The following is a 16,936-nucleotide window of genomic DNA, read 5'->3' as shown; positions in this document are numbered from 1 at the left end:
GTGGAAAGCACGTTCTCTCTCGATAGATAGCTAAATAGCCAGAAAGATAGCCAGAAAGCAAGTTAGCTAGCTAGATAGCTAAATAGCTAGAAAGATAGCTAGCTAGCTAGAGCTAGCTAGCTAGCTGGCTACCTAGCGAGCTACCTACCTACCTAGCTAGCTAGCTAAATGTAGATATAAAGTGATACCTAGGCTTATTATATTTTTTCTGCATGTGAGCAGCGGCAGCCACACGCACCAGTGTTCACTCAACCCGGAAGTTACTCAGATAGATAGAAACATAGCTAGCTAATAGATACAGTAATAATCATAAATAAATAAAGCAAATTTAATTCTGATAGCATATAGAAGTACAGTGAGACCTCAACTTACAAAGACCTTATCTTAAAAACTTTTCGTCTTACAAACGTCAAATTTCTGAAAATTAAACCTTATAATAAGCACTATTTTCATAATACACACCCACCACGGCTGGCGGACTGATCTTCGGCGGAAGCACACGACCGAACAGCACCAGAGGTTAAGTTACCAACGACCATCAAAAAGGTAAATAAAACTTTATTTTACAGCAGTTTATTTCTTTAATTACAGTCCTCATGTAATGCGCCTCTCTTTCCAAACAGCAATTCCCTTTGACCTTCGACCTCCAACGCCATTCCATCAAGCCATAAATGACCATCACAAATGTAAATAAAGTGACTTTATGATACAATGCGGTGTATTTCTTTCATTACAATACAATAGCACATTTATTATACATAGAATAAGGTATGTTGTGTGTAGTTTTAAGGCTTATTTAGTTGAAAAATATATTTTATGGAAACCCGGGAACGGATTATTCCCATTTTAATGGTTTCCTATGGGAATTTTTTTTTTTGAGATACACACTTTTCGCCTTACACACTGTGTCTGGGAACCAATTAAGTTCTTAAGTTGAGGTCTCACTGTATTTCAAAACAGGGGCTTACTTTTTAATCAACGCATGCTGCGCTGAGCCACTTAGCTCAATGTTTCTTTGTGAATGAAACGGCTTTTGTTGGTGATTTTCTCCTCCTCGTGAGCTATGAATGGAAAGAGCACTAGCACCTTGCCTTGAGCCCTCTTAAGCGTGAGCCAAGTAAAAGTAGGAGGGGAGTCTCAATTGACATGGGAGGAGGATAATCCAATACAGGGAGACTTTACCCGCAACAACAAAAAAAAATAATCAAAGAACACTCACGCTTTCCGAGACTTGGATGAGGACCTCGCAGACCGACGCGGAAATTGCGCGGGGCGACTGATCACCCGGGTGGGGCTGGGGGGGGGATTGGGTGTACCTCGCTATGGGGATGGAGCGGTGGAAGAAAATTGTGTCAAGCGTGTCCTTCAAGGTCAGCGGGTACATCAAGGAGTACTGCAAGAGGAACGGGCTCCTGACGTTGTCCGTCTTTGCCGTGGTGACGGGATGCGCGCTGGGATTCCTCTTGAGGTCGCTCAACCTGTCAACGCAGGTAGAAACGTCGGAAAAATGTCCCAAGTGGAAACTTTTGTTTGATGGAATTTTTCTTACCTGTGGTATGTTTTCCGATGACCAGGCCAAGATCTACTTTTCTTTCCCTGGGGAGTTGCTGATGAGGATGCTGAAGATGCTCATTCTGCCTCTCATCACTTCCAGGTACAAAACAATTGTAGGTTTTTGTTGTTGTTGTTGTTATTTTTGGGTTTTCAGTATGTATTCAGTATGGTGAAAGACCTTCCAGTTTTTTTTTTAATTATAAATACATTTGAATTATAAATAAACTGGCCCAAAAATTACATGTAATATATATATATATATATAGATATATATATACAGTAAAGTCTCGTTACATCGATATGCTCGGGAGTCTGAAAAATATCGATATAACCGGGACTATCGATATATCCGATATCGATATAACGAGACTTTACTGTATATATATATATATATATATATATATATATATATATATATATATATATACACACACTATATATACCTACTCAGTATTCTATCTATCAACATATACTGCATATAGTGTATATATACAGTATATATACTGTGTGTGTGAATATATATATATATACAGTATATATACTGTGCACACATACTGTATATTTATAATGTACATATACACTGTATCCACTATATTTATACTGTGTGTATATATACTGTAAATTTATAATGTACATATGTGTATATATACTGGATATTTATACTGCGTATATATACTTTGTATGTATACTGTATATATACTGTATATTTTTATAATGTGTGTATATATACTGTATATATACAATATAAATATACAGAATATATACAGTATATATACATTACAGTATATATACACACATGTTATATATCTATATACACATACATACATATACTGTGTGTACATACTGTATATTTATCATGTATATATATTGTGTATATATTATACTGTATGTATATATATACACACACTGTGTATATATACTGTAATCATACTGTATATTTATACTGTGTATATACTGTGTGTGTGTATGTATATAGTGTATATATACTGCATATTTATACTGTGTATATATACTGTATATTAATACTGTGTATATGTACTGTATATTTATACTGCTTCGCAATTGACGAGCAATTTTGGGGATTGTTGTTGTTTTTTTTTTGTTGTTGTTGCATTTTTCTCATATCCGATGCGACACGATGACCGTTTCTGTGCGAGACATTCCTTTTGGTGACCAAAACATCTCAGCGGTGAGCAAACTGTGAAGTCCACGCCTCTTCATTTCCCATTTCAGTCTCATGTCTGGTCTGTCGGCCATGGACACGAAAGCCAGCGGGCGTTTGGGTGTCCTGACCATCACTTACTACCTCTGGACCACTTTCATCGCCGTCATCGTCGGCATCGTGCTGGTCCTCATCATCCACCCGGGCGCGGGCACCGAGAAGGACAGCCACCACGCCAACTCGGGCCCCGTCATGACTTCGGCCGATGCGCTTCTGGACCTCATCAGGTACGCCGGTACTATTTGCGTGAGCTCAGTTGGCGAAGTGGCTCCTGGTGATTGTTGTCATTTTGGATGATCGTCGACACGTCATCGGAGGGACTAACGGGGAACACAAAAGCGGCGGGTTAAAAGAGTTGCGCTGTCACCGGCCGCCTAAAAATAGGAAAGCACTTAATGCTAAGTCGTTAATCGCGCACTCCCTCTCCGAGTACGTTCGACTCCAGCGTGCTTCAGGGCAGCGCCATTCATGTAAGAAGTCCACAAATACACTGCCGCTAAATCTGATTATTTAACAGCCCCCTCCTTACACCTCATCCGGGACCCTGTGATTGGCTGGTGACCGGTCAGGGTGTACAGCAGGGGTGTCAAAGTCATTTTTTTGCCGCGTGCCACATTGTCGTTATGGTTTCCTCTCGAGGGTCGTTATGAATTTGGGGAACCCATTAGAATGTTTAAATCCCTTCAAATACAGTAAAGTCTGGTTATATCGATATCGGATATATCGATAGTCCCGGTTATATCGATACTATTTCTATGCACGCACGGAGAAAATTACATGCAAACAGGGTCGGATATATCGATAGTCCCGGTTATATCGATATTTTTTCGGACTCCCTTGAATATCGATATAACGAGACTTTACTGTATTACATATAGAGCACACAGCAAATTAATGAATAAGTCGTTTTCAAATCTGAAGTCAAGAATAATGACTTTTATTGTGGTTGACATCCAAAAATATGACATTTTGGCTCAGATTGTAGCAATCATCATGGAATTTAACAAGTTTGATTTGCTTTCGCGGGCCGAAAAACATGATGTGGCGGGCCGGATTTGGCCCGCGGGCCTTGACTTTGACACCTGTGGTGTACACCATCCCCACATTGCCACCCTGTAACTCGACAGCAGACGAGTGTTATAGAAAATCAATGGATTTGCTTTGACCACATCCATGAAAATACGCCATTTCTCGTCTTTTTTTTTTACAGGAACATGATCCCTTCCAATCTCATTGAAGCAACATTCCAACAGGTAAGCAATAAGAATCAGAATCGGGCCAAGATCCATTTAACTCATTCACTACCAGACCATGTCCAAAAATGTGTTCACTCCAGTGCCAGGGTTTTTGTCATTGTCACTCGAATTCCACGACCCACAGAATATTGAGTTTTCGGACCACATCCACGTTCAATACGGTGTTAGAAACCTTAGCTTCTCTTCTATCGTCAGAGGGAAATAGTTCATTCCTAAGTGATATGGGTCTGGAGTTATCTGAGCTTGAAATGGGGGCAGATGTACAAAATACAATGCAATACATACACATTAGTTTACATAGTATAATAATAATACTGCAATACATTTCATTTATAAGCACATTTCAAAACTCTCAAGGTCACTTTATACCGCTTTAACAACAGCTGGAACAAAATGCAAACATGGAAAAAAGGGAAATGCTGCCCCCCTTGGAAAAGAAAAAAAAAACATTGCCAGAGGCCATGGCCAGCGCTTTATCGGCACCCGAACAAATCCGTGAATGGCGCTCTGTCATATTTTCAATTCCCAAATAAATTTCTGATTGAGTTCAACAATTGACCCTTTCTGTCACTGGAGTTGGGGACATAACCGTAGACTCTCTTCTTTCATCAGAAAAAAACAAGTTAATTACTAAGTGATATGGGTCTGGAGTTATCTGAGCTTGAAATGGGGGCGGATATACAAAATACAATGCAATACAATACATATTGATTTATATGGCGCTTTTAACAACATTTGAAGGTCTACGTCTGTGTAAGCTCTCAGTCGTACAGGAGTGGTCCATCGATGAAAAGGTTTCTTCAGCTGTCATCTGTACTTCTTTGAATGTGTCAGATGTTTCTTATCCAAGAGGCTTCGTCAGCCAACTAAAGTCTTTTGCCGGTAGTTTCGGCCCTATATATATATATATATCCCTACTGTCCAGACGTAGCGGTGCCAGACTCTTGCTATGATTGGTCCCTGCTCTCAGGTTGGGGGGAGCAGAGGACGACTCCCTGCGGCTACATTGATTACTTCTATTGTCCTGCCTGAGTAAGAGGTCTAAGACTGGCCTGATTGCCCCATTTGCCCTGGTATCACCTCATTATAGTAACTAAGCCTATGTTGACCAAGAAGTCTATTGTACAAACGATCCAAATTAAACCTCGCCCCACCATGGCGATTTAGTGCAGGATTTTGCTGTTTTATGAAAATGGCTTCTTTTACTCCCCTTTCAAACCATTTGAAGGCCTAACAAAGCGTTAACATGGACAAAAGGCAAATTCTGCCCCCTCGTGGAATGGGGGAAAAAAAACATTGCCAGAGGTCTGACAAGCGCTTTATCGGCACCACCCTTGCAAAAAAAACAAGACAAAATTCGGGAATGGCGCTCCACGTCACTTTTCAATTCCCGGATAAATTCCGGAATGGCAGTGAATGACTTAAAACCACGAGTGCGAAATGTCTTGGCATTAACTCTTGTATTGCGGTCACCCCTTCTTACCGCGCAGTACCGAACCGACCTGGTGCCCATCATCCAGAGTTCCAACGCGAAGGAATCACAAGCCAACTACGTCTACGTCATGCCCGACTATCACAATCCCCGCCTGGGCCACCCGGTTTTTCTGGACATCACTCCGGCGCCGGACATCAACTACAAAATTGTCCCTAGTACCAGCAAGGGCATGAACGTACTGGGGATCGTCATCTTCTCGGCCACCATGGGTAGGAGCAGATCATTTGCTATCTATTAGCTATCTAGCCTTCTAGCTAGCTATTAGCTGTCTATTTTGATTGATTGTGGAAAGTAGCACACTTCTATAATAATACATTTAAGTTCTAAGCGCCTTTCAAAACTCTCAAGGACACTTTACAGTCACGGGATTTTTTTTGTGTGCGGGTGAGCAGCGGCAGCCATTCACGCCAGGTTCCTTGCTGACTGATTGTGACGAGAAAAAGTTTTCAAACTCTTTGTCAATGTTATTTTTGACAGATTTTACACAACGAAAATGACAATCCACACAATTTGCAGCTCCTGTCTGTCTTGTCACAAATTTGGTGCGCAACTCTATTAAAAAATGCATATGAAATATTTTATAAATATTTTCTTTAGGGTAGCATGACATCAGTTGTTTGTATTATTTTGACAGAAAGTTCATTATTCATCGTATTTACAATAAATCAATGTTATTTACCTAGCTATTAGCTATCTAGCTAGATATCTACCTAGCTAGCTAGCTATTTGCTGTCTATTAGCTATCTAGCTATTTGCTCTCTATTAGCTATCTATCTAGCTGGCTGGTTTGTCTAGTTGGCTATTTATTAACTAGCTTTCTATCTATTTGAGTTACTTCCGGGTTGAGTGAACGCTGGTGCAGGTGGCTGCCGCTGCTCACCCACAGAAAAACTTATCCTCTGACTGTAAAGTGACCTTGAAAGTTTCGAAAGGCGTTTATAAATGAAATGTATTATTATTTGCTGTTTGAAAGGCAATTATTAATGAAATGTATTATTATTTGCTGTCTATTAGCTATCTATCTAGCTGGCTAGCTATTTATTAGTTATGTAGCTAGATATCTATCTAGCGAGCTACCTAGCTAGCTATTTGATGTCTATTAGCTATCTATCTAGCTGGCTGGTGGTCTAGTTGGCTATCTATTAACTATTAGCTAGCTTTCTATCTATTTGAGTTACTTCCGGGTTGAGTGAGCGCTGGCGCATGTGGCTGCCACTGCCCACCCACAGAAGAAAAAAACGCATCCTGTGACGGTAAAGTGACCATGAGAGTTTTGAAAGGCGCTTATAAATGAAATGTATTATTATGTTATTATTTGGGATTTGGGCGGTTTTTTTCTGGATTTCGAGTTTTAAGATTCAAGGTTTTCCAAATTGGGGTCCTGCAAGTCTAAATAATAATAATACATTTCATTTCTAAACTGTCCTCCTGGTGTGCTCTTCAGGACTGCTCTTGGGTAAGATGGGCGAACGCGGAGCGCCGCTGGTCAACGTTTGCCAGTGCATCAACGAGTGCGTCATGAAGATCATTAACGCTGCCATGTGGTGAGGAACACACGCTCGCTTAAAATATAAACACGGCGCGTAGGAAGATTAAATCTAAAAATAAAATACAGTGATACCTTGGCTTACAAACTTAATTAGTTCCCAGACTGTGCCAGGCGAAAAAGTGTGTATTCCAAAAAATAATTTCCCATATGAAACCATTAAAATGAGAATAATCCGTTCCCAGGTCCTTATAAAACATAATTTTCTACTTTCTAATTTTCTAAAACTACACAAAATATACTTTATTTATGTATAATAAATGTAATATGGTATTATCAAAGTCAAAGTCAGCTCTATTGTCAAACATGCTAATTATAATTAAAGAAATAAACTACAGTATAATAAAGTTGTTTTATTTACCTTTGTTATGGTCGTTGATGGCTTGATGGAATGGAGTGGCCGTTTTCCTCAGCATTAAACACTTGATGAGGAACGTAGCCTTCTTCTTTCACCATCTTGAGGAATGATCCCTTGTAGGTGCATTCTCTGCGCTAATTTTACCTTGTTCCTCATCAATTGCGGTCTGTTTAGCTGGGTTGATAGCTTTTTGCTATCAAGTGTACAGATGACTTGTGCGGGTTGTTTGTGGGGCCTTGCTGTCTAAACTCTGCCTATGAACTATCAAAGTTGAAACGAGTTTAAATTTCACTGTTTTCTATCCATTTTCTCACTCTCTCTCTGTCGTCTGCCAGTCTCTTTAATGTTTAAACCACCCCCCCCCCCCCCCCACTGCTGCGTTCTTGACCAATCACGTGGCTTTAACCGACGACTGGGAATAGAGGACAAAAAAAATCGGCAGCCATTTTCTTTTAGGAGAACAGGCTTGTTCGCGAACGACACATCACTCATTGTGGCGCTCCGTGTGTATCCCGAAAAATAGTTCGTATGCCAAGGTAAATTTTTCATAAATTTAACATTCGTAAACCAAAAAGTTCGTAAGCCAAGGGGTTCGTAAACCGAGGTATCACTGTAGCAGGCAGCGGTCTCGCGGGTACCTGAAGTGCCCTCATGGGGTGGTAAGAGAGAAGCAACCTTCTTGTTGATTCCGTGCGGCAGGTATTTCCCCTTCGGGATCGTCTTCCTGGTGGCCGGGAAAATCTTGGATATGCACGATCCGGCCCACCTGGGAGAAAAACTGGGCATGTACTTCATCACGGTCCTGTCCGGACTATTTGTGCACGGCCTCATCTTGCTGCCCCTCTTCTACTTCTTCTTCACGCGCAAAAACCCATTTCCCTTTATCAGGGGCCTCCTTCAGGCTCTGGTCATCGCCTTGGCCACTTCTTCAAGGTGAGCGGAGTCCGAAGCGGGACTTTAGGCGGGTGATGCCCCGCCCACTAGCGTTGACACCCGAGGTGCGTTTGGTTCTGCTTTCAGCTCAGCCACTTTGCCAATCACCATGAAGTGTCTGCTGGAGAACTGCGGCGTGGATCGTCAGATCGCTCGCTTCGTGTTGCCCGTAGGGGCCACCATCAACATGGACGGAACGGCCCTTTATGAGGCGGTGGCGGCCATTTTCATCGCACAAGTCAACGAATACGATTTGGACTTTGGGCAGCTTGTCACTATAAGGTATCTTTCGGGGGTTCAATCTGCTGGAAGAGTAAGAAGAAATGGTGCTTAAGCGTCAACGGGGGCTTGCTAATGGTTCTGAAAAAAAAAAATGTGAAAGTAGAGACGCATTTTCCATGTAAATGCCCTAATCCGTTCCAAATGAGTTTTGTAAAGCATAAAAAATCCATTACATTTGGTAACAAATACATGTTACAATTAGATTATTAAACAATAAATAAATTTGTGTATTATTTACTTCTATTGTCCTGCCTGAGTAAGAGGTCTAAGACTGGCCTGATTGCCCCATTTGCCCTGGTATCACCTCATTATAGTAACTAAGCCTATGTTGACCAAGAAGTCTATTGTACAAACGATCCAAATTAAACCTCGCCCCACCATGGCGATTTAGTGCAGGATTTTGCTGTTTTATGAAAATGGCTTCTTTTACTCCCCTTTCAAACCATTTGAAGGCCTAACAAAGCGTTAACATGGACAAAAGGCAAATTCTGCCCCCTCGTGGAATGGGGGAAAAAAAACATTGCCAGAGGTCTGACAAGCGCTTTATCGGCACCACCCTTGCAAAAAAAACAAGACAAAATTCGGGAATGGCGCTCCACGTCACTTTTCAATTCCCGGATAAATTCCGGAATGGCAGTGAATGACTTAAAACCACGAGTGCGAAATGTCTTGGCATTAACTCTTGTATTGCGGTCACCCCTTCTTACCGCGCAGTACCGAACCGACCTGATGCCCATCATCCAGAGTTCCAACGCGAAGGAATCACAAGCCAACTACGTCTACGTCATGCCCGACTATCACAATCCCCGCCTGGGCCACCCGGTTTTTCTGGACATCACCCCGGCGCCGGACATCAACTACAAAATTGTCCCCAGTACCAGCAAGGGCATGAACGTACTGGGGATCGTCATCTTCTCGGCCACCATGGGTAGGATCAGATCATTTGCTATCTAGCCTTCTAGCTAGCTATTAGCTGTCTATTTTGATTGATTGTGGAAAGTAGCACACTTTTATAATAATACATTTAAGTTCGAAGCACGTTTCAAAACTCTCAAGGACACTTTACAGTCACGGGATTTTTTTTTTTTGTGCGGGTGAGCAGCGGCAGCCATTCACGCCAGGTTGCTTGCTGACTGATTGTGACGAGAAAAAGTTTTCAAACTCTTTGTCAATGTTATTTTTGACAGATTTTACACAACGAAAATGACAATCCACACAATTTGCAGCTCCTGTCTTTCTTGTCACAAATTTGGTGCGCAACTCTATTAAAAAATGCATATGAAATATTTTATAAATATTTTCTTTAGGGTAGCATGACATCAGTTGTCTGTATTATTTTGACAGAAAGTTCATCATTCATCGTATTTTCAATAAATCAATGCTATTTACCTAGCTAGCTATTAGCTATCTAGCTAGATATCTACCTAGCTAGCTAGCTATTTGCTGTCTATTAGCTATCTAGCTAGCTATTTATTAGCTATCTAGCTATTTGCTCTCTATTAGCTATCTATCTAGCTGGCTGGTTTGCCTAGTTGGCTATTTATTAACTAGCTTTCTATCTATTTGAGTTACTTCCGGGTTGAGTGAACGCTGGTGCAGGTGGCTGCCGCTGCTCACCCACAGTTAAACTTATCCTCTGACTGTAAAGTGACCTTGAAAGTTTCGAAAGGCGTTTATAAATCAAATGTATTATTATTTGCTGTTTCAAAGGCAATTATTAATTAAATGTATTATTATTATTTGCTGTCTATTAGCTATCTATCTAGCTGGCTAGCTATTTATTAGTTATGTAGCTAGATATCTATCTAGCGAGCTACCTAGCTAGCTATTTGATGTCTATTAGCTATCTATCTAGCTGGCTGGTGGTCTAGTTGGCTATCTATTAACTATTAGCTAGCTTTCTATCTATTTGAGTTACTTCCGGGTTGAGTGAGCGCTGGCGCATGTGGCTGCCACTGCCCACCCACAGAAGAAAAAAACGCATCCTGTGACGGTAAAGTGACCATGAGCGTTTTGAAAGGCGCTTATAAATGAAATGTATTATTATGTTATTTTTGGGATTTGGGCGTTTTTTTTTCTGGATTTCGAGTTTTAAGATTCAAGGTTTTCCAAATTGGGGTCCTGCAAGTCTAAATAATAATAATACATTTTCATTTCTAAACTGTCCTCCTGGTGTGCTCTTCAGGACTGCTCTTGGGTAAGATGGGCGAACGCGGAGCGCCGCTGGTCAACGTTTGCCAGTGCATCAACGAGTGCGTCATGAAGATCATTAACGCTGCCATGTGGTGAGGAACACACGCTCGCTTAAAATATAAACACGGCGCGTAGGAAGATTAAATCTAAAAATAAAATACAGTGATACCTTGGCTTACAAACTTAATTGGTTCCCAGACTGTGTCAGGCGAAAAAGTGTGTATTCCAAAAAATAATTTCCCATATGAAACCATTAAAATGAGAATAATCCGTTCCCAGGTCCTTATAAAACATAATTTTCTACTTTCTAATTTTCTAAAACTACACAAAATATACTTTATTTATGTATAATAAATGTGATATGGTATTATCAAAGTCAAAGTCAGCTCTATTGTCAAACATGCTAATTATAATTAAAGAAATAAACTACAGTATAATAAAGTTGTTTTATTTACCTTTGTTATGGTCGTTGATGGCTTGATGGAATGGAGTGGCCGGTTTCCTCAGCATTAAACACTTGATGAGGAACGTAGCCTTCTTCTTTCACCATCTTGAGGAATGATCCCTTGTAGGTGCATTCTCTGCGCTAATTTTACCTTGTTCCTCATCAATTGTGTTCTGTTTAGCTGGGTTGATAGCTTTTTGCTATCAAGTGTACAGATGATTTGTGCGGGTTGTTTGTGGGGCCCTGCTGTCTAAACTCTGCCTATGAACTATCAAAGTTGAAACGAGTTTAAATTTCACTGTTTTCTATCCATTTTCTCACTCTCTCTCTGTCGTCTGCCAGTCTCTTTAATGTTTAAACCACCTCCCCCCACTGCTGCGTTCTTGACCAATCATGTGGCTTTAACCGACGACTGGGAATAGAGGACAAAAAAAGTCGGCAGCCATTTTCTTTTAGGAGAACGGGCTTGTTCGCGAACGACACATCACTCATTGTGGCGTTCCGTGTGTATCCCGAAAAATAGTTCGTATGCCAAGGTAAATTTTTCATAAATTTAACATTCGTAAACCAAAAAGTTCGTAAGCCAAGGGGTTCGTAAACCGAGGTATCACTGTAGCAGGCAGCGGTCTCGCGGGTACCTGAAGTGCCCTCATGGGGTGGTAAGAGAGAAGCAACCTCCTTGTTGATTCCGTGCGGCAGGTATTTTCCCTTCGGGATCGTCTTCCTGGTGGCCGGGAAAATCTTGGATATGCACGATCCGGCCCACCTGGGAGAAAAACTGGGCATGTACTTCATCACGGTCCTGTCCGGACTATTTGTGCACGGCCTCATCTTGCTGCCCCTCTTCTACTTCTTCTTCACGCGCAAAAACCCATTTCCCTTTATCAGGGGCCTCCTTCAGGCTCTGGTCATCGCCTTGGCCACTTCTTCAAGGTGAGCGGAGTCCGAAGCGGGACTTTAGGCGGGTGATGCCCCGCCCACTAGCGTTGACACCCGAAGTGCGTTTGGTTCTTCTTTCAGCTCAGCCACTTTGCCAATCACCATGAAGTGTCTGCTGGAGAACTGCGGCGTGGATCGTCAGATCGCTCGCTTCGTGTTGCCCGTAGGGGCCACCATCAACATGGACGGAACGGCCCTTTATGAGGCGGTGGCGGCCATTTTCATCGCACAAGTCAACGAATACGATTTGGACTTTGGGCAGCTTGTCACTATAAGGTATCTTTCGGGTGTTCAATCTGCTGGAAGAGTAAGAAGAAATGGTGCTTAAGCGTCAACGGGGGCTTGCTAATGGTTCTGAAAAAAAAAAAATGTGAAAGTAGAGACGCATTTTCCATGTAAATGCCCTAATCCGTTCCAAATGAGTTTTGTAAAGCATAAAAAATCCATTACATTTGGTAACAAATACATGTTACAATTAGATTATTAAACAATAAATAAATTTGTGTATTATGTAAAAAAAGACAAAAAATAGAGAATACAAATTATGGCAATTTAACTCATTCACTGCCAGTTTAACTCATTCACTCCAGTGCCAGGGTTTTTTGTGATTGTCACTCAAATTCTAGGACCCACAGAATATTAAGTTTTAGGATGACATAAATTCAATGCAGCGTTCGAAACCGTACTCTTTTCTTTCGTCAGAAAAAGAGTTAATTCCTAAATGATATGGGTCTGGAGTTATATGAGTTTGAAATGTGGGCACATGTCCAAAATAAAATGCAATACATACATATTGGTTTATATAGCGCTTTAACAACAGCTAAAGCTGGAACAAAGCGCTAACATGGAAAAAAGGGAAATGCTGCCCCTTGTGGAAAACAAAAAACATTCCGTCAGGCCAGCGCTTTAGCGGCACTCAGGCGCATGAAAAAAAAAACAACAACAACAACAAATGGCGTTCTGTCATATTTTCAATTCCCGAATAAATTTGTGAATGGTAGTGAATGAGTTAAGTTTTAACCCGTTTGGAAAATACATTTTGTAAGTAGCGACTTCTTCCGCTTTAGCATCACGGCGACAGCAGCGAGCATCGGCGCCGCCGGAATACCTCAAGCTGGTCTTGTTACCATGGTGATCGTCCTAACCTCTGTTGGTTTACCCCCCGCGGACATCTCACTGATTGTGGCCATCGACTGGGTTCTGTGAGTCCCATCGCCAGGCACTTTTAACGACAAAATATTTTCAAAAGTCAATTGAGGTCCAAACATCATGTTGATTTCTCACAGCGATCGATTCAGGACGATGATAAACGTCCTGGGCGATGCCTTAGCAGCCGGTATCATGGCGCACATATGCCGGAAGGATTTTGAGAAAGCCGCCGCCCCGGCGGGGGTCGCCATGGATGTCATCGCCCCCACCATCGTCAATAACGGAGGATCATCTCAACGGGTAAGTGATAGAGATTAGACAGAATAAGAAGTTATCATATTTAAAAGTTTCATGAACATGTCGGACTCGAGTACACAAATGAAGCACAGAGAAACCTGGGGTCAATCTGAGGTCAACAAACACAGTCAAATTTATCAGTTCATGGAAAAGACAATGTTTTATTGCTTACAGCTGTTTGTGCTTAGAACGTCCCTGGGGCGTGGTATTCTAATCAAGAAAACTGTGTTTTACTAATGTATCGTTAAAATTTGCATACTCTCAATGAATAGCTTGGCAGAGGGCTGTACAATTCAGGCGTCTGTCATGAATGGCTACATCTCCTGCCGGCAGTAAAAGACAATCTTTCTGTGTTCGAGCCTTTGTCCACAGTGTCCGATCGAACATATCTGACAGTAAGGAAAATCAGAATCAGAATCATCTTGATTGGCCAAGTATGTAGAACGCACAAGGAATTTGTCTCTGGTACAACACGCTGCACTAGTATCGTCCTAAGAAAAGACATGACCAATAAGTATGGAGGATACTAATAAAGGCTAAACTAATCTAATCCCTTAATATAAGTGGTACCTCTCAGGAACAATTGTGAGACAATGTGCAAAGTAGCGCCTGCCTGAAGGGAGTAGCTGGAAAAAGGTGGTGGGCAGGGTGCGGAGGGTCCAGTAGGACTTTCTGCGCCCGTTTAGATTCTTGCAGTGGGCAAGATCTCAAGAGTGTGTAGGGCGGTGTCAAGTTCAGAGCGTTTTTTTTCTCAGGTTGGATTAGGTTATGGTAAGAAATTTAGATTTGAGTCAGTGTCGCGTTTTTTAAAGGTCTTAGGTCAAGTTCTGAACATATTTGAGTCATCTCGCAAAGACTAACAAATATTGTTTCCCTACCTACACCCTCAACAGAGAGACACGGTGATCTCCGTAGGCAACCAGAGCGTGACCCTGTCCGACGCACCTCTGATCGCGCACCGCTGCGATTTTATGTTTGAGGTCGACGGTGACAACATCTTGGAGAAACCCGTGGCCTGCTATAACTTATGCCAAGTTTGAAGCCAGCCTTCCGATGGACGCGTCGCTCAGCAAAAGAAACCAAAATGGGATGTTCAAACTCAGGATGCAGCTTTTTAGGTCCTTTTCCAGTGCCAAGACAAAACAAACAACAAAGAAGAGCACGACTTGGTGCTGTAGATCTCATAATTCCGTCTGTGGGCACCAATTTTGGCGTCGTTAAAGACTTGTGCAGGGTTGTCCCGACGACCATCTCGACTCTCGATGCCTTAACATGATCGGTTGCCCTAAGATGGCAGGAGATCATGACTCTAAAAACCCTAATCCTCATGTGATGACACAGCATCGGAAAGGGGGTTCAGCATCTTGCTCAAGGACACTACGACATGGTCACAATGACCAAGGATCGGAACCTCAACCTTCGTGTTGGGTGATGAGCGCTCGACGACTGGAGCTGTGCTAGCTCGCCTGATCTTTTCGATTCAACCTCAAGTTCAGATAACGAAAGGAAGAAAAAAACTACAAAATTCGAGGAATCAGTCATCTTTTTTTTATACAAATGTGAATGTTTTTTGTGCTTGTTTTCCAATTAAAAGTTGGTTCACTGAACCTACCATTTGTTTCTGATTTGAAGGTACAGCTAATTTAGATAAAGCAGTCGCTAGCAGATGCCATTAACAAATTTGATTCAGACTTGTCCTCAACACAATTATATGTCCCGAAAAGAAAAATGGTAAGTCATATTTTTCCATTTGGACATTGTGATTCATTCTTTCGCTGACGTTAACATTATTTAAAGGACAACCGACACCATTTTCTTGTTTCCTAACTGACATCAGAAAAACGTTTTATAGCATCTAAAATACCCAAAACACGCACGCAGGCTGATATTTTTAGTCAAATGCAAAAGACCAATAAAAATGACTTAGTGTCCCAAAACTGCCACAAAATGAGCTCGAAACTGGGAATATTCAGAAAGTCCCGCCCCCTTGTTCGTGACATCACACCAGGAATCTCCTTCACAAACTGCCTTGCTCCAGAATCAAAATAATGGCTTCATAGAGAGATTCGGAGAAGATGCTTTCTTGTGATCCATCCAGTTATGAATATGATTCAAATAGTTCTGAAGAGGAAAGCATACATGTTTGCAATCGATTAAAGAAGTCCTTTCATATCAATTCGAGCCGTCTGGACTCCAATGCAGCGCCCAGAAAATGCACAAGATGGCGCACCAGCTCCGTTGGAAATGGGCTGGGAATTTGTGTCAACTTACACCTTCTTTATGCGTGTTACCACAATTGGCTCACCATTGCATTATTGATGTAGTTTTCCTTCTAATTTCGCAATCAACAGTGTTTTCAGGCGAAAAAAAGTACAGAAAATGCATGATGTGTCGCTTTCTCGGCCAGTGGTGTTCCGAATGTGACGTCACTTAGGGCATCGTCATCAGCTTCCTGAATATTCAGCACTCAGTAGAAGTCATTTGAAGTGATTTTACAAATTATGGACGCAACTTGTCCGGAGGTGTCGGTTGTCCTTTAAATGAGTTTAAACATCCTCCGGTTTCCTCCTCCCGCCCCGAAAACACACCAAGTCATTCCTTTACTTCAAAGCCACCAAAAATGTTTATTACCGTTCAAAGATTTTTGGACATTTAACGTACGCCAGAGTGTTAAGACCAGCAAAAATCTTCCACGCAAAAAAAGTGAATAAAATACATGAAACTAAATTTAAAATGGAAGTTAAAAGTCCACCAAGACGTATGATCTGATTTGCTTTGAAAACATTGCACACATTTGAAAGAACCTCACGAGCGGCAGCTGTGGCCGTTTGGGGAATCGACAGCCCCCGTTTGATCATAGCTACTATGCAAAAAAAATAAGAAATACCCTCAAGGGAGCATTTTTTAAAGGCACCATAAAATATCGATATCGAAAAAAATCGATTACGAGCCAATATAAATTTTGAGGATTTTCAAACGGCCCCAGCAGAAAGACGGAATCCTAAAAGGTCATCTTGAAATAAATTCATATTTCGATATCCTCCAAAAAGACTAGTTTTAATCCATTTATTAGAATAAACAGGAAGCAGCATAAAACAGCTTCCAAACGCTCAATTTAACGCCGCCCCGAAAGAAAATGCATTTCCTACACAGTGGAATGTATGAACTCTATTTCATTTGGGCCAAATTGAAAGAAAAATTGACCAAAAATAAAAATAAAAATCAAGAATAAAAAAACAACAATTAAAAAAAAAAAAGATAAAAGAA

General features: G+C 41.4%; 1 protein-coding gene across 2 annotated transcripts; it reads left to right on the top strand.

Moving 5' to 3' along the window:
• Positions 1-572: 572 nt before the first annotated feature.
• Positions 573-16,926, top strand: slc1a8b (solute carrier family 1 member 8b). 2 transcript variants are annotated; one of them, XM_089003842.1, is made up of 11 exons: positions 573-1,490; positions 1,575-1,654; positions 2,788-3,003; positions 3,987-4,029; positions 5,523-5,736; positions 6,972-7,071; positions 8,131-8,364; positions 8,452-8,646; positions 13,291-13,425; positions 13,510-13,672; positions 14,563-16,926. In XM_089003842.1, exons 1-11 carry the CDS (start codon positions 1,323-1,325, stop codon positions 14,707-14,709), a joined length of 1,695 nt encoding a protein of 564 aa, XP_088859968.1. In that variant the 5' UTR covers positions 573-1,322; the 3' UTR covers positions 14,710-16,926. The 2 variants fall into 2 exon arrangements, with proteins under 2 accessions (XP_088859968.1, XP_088859967.1); XM_089003841.1 differs by lacking the exons at positions 5,523-5,736; positions 6,972-7,071; positions 8,131-8,364; positions 8,452-8,646 and adding exons at positions 9,361-9,574; positions 10,832-10,931; positions 11,984-12,217; positions 12,305-12,499 and having other exon boundaries at positions 574-1,490.
• The last annotated feature ends 10 nt before the right edge of the window (positions 16,927-16,936 follow it).

The sequence above is a fragment of the Hippocampus bargibanti genome, linkage group LG09 (genome assembly GCF_051943395.1).
Source record: "Hippocampus bargibanti isolate YZ-2025 linkage group LG09, ASM5194339v1, whole genome shotgun sequence".
NCBI classification, from domain to species: domain Eukaryota; kingdom Metazoa; phylum Chordata; class Actinopteri; order Syngnathiformes; family Syngnathidae; genus Hippocampus; species Hippocampus bargibanti.
This window is presented reverse-complemented; position numbering and strand designations above follow the sequence as displayed.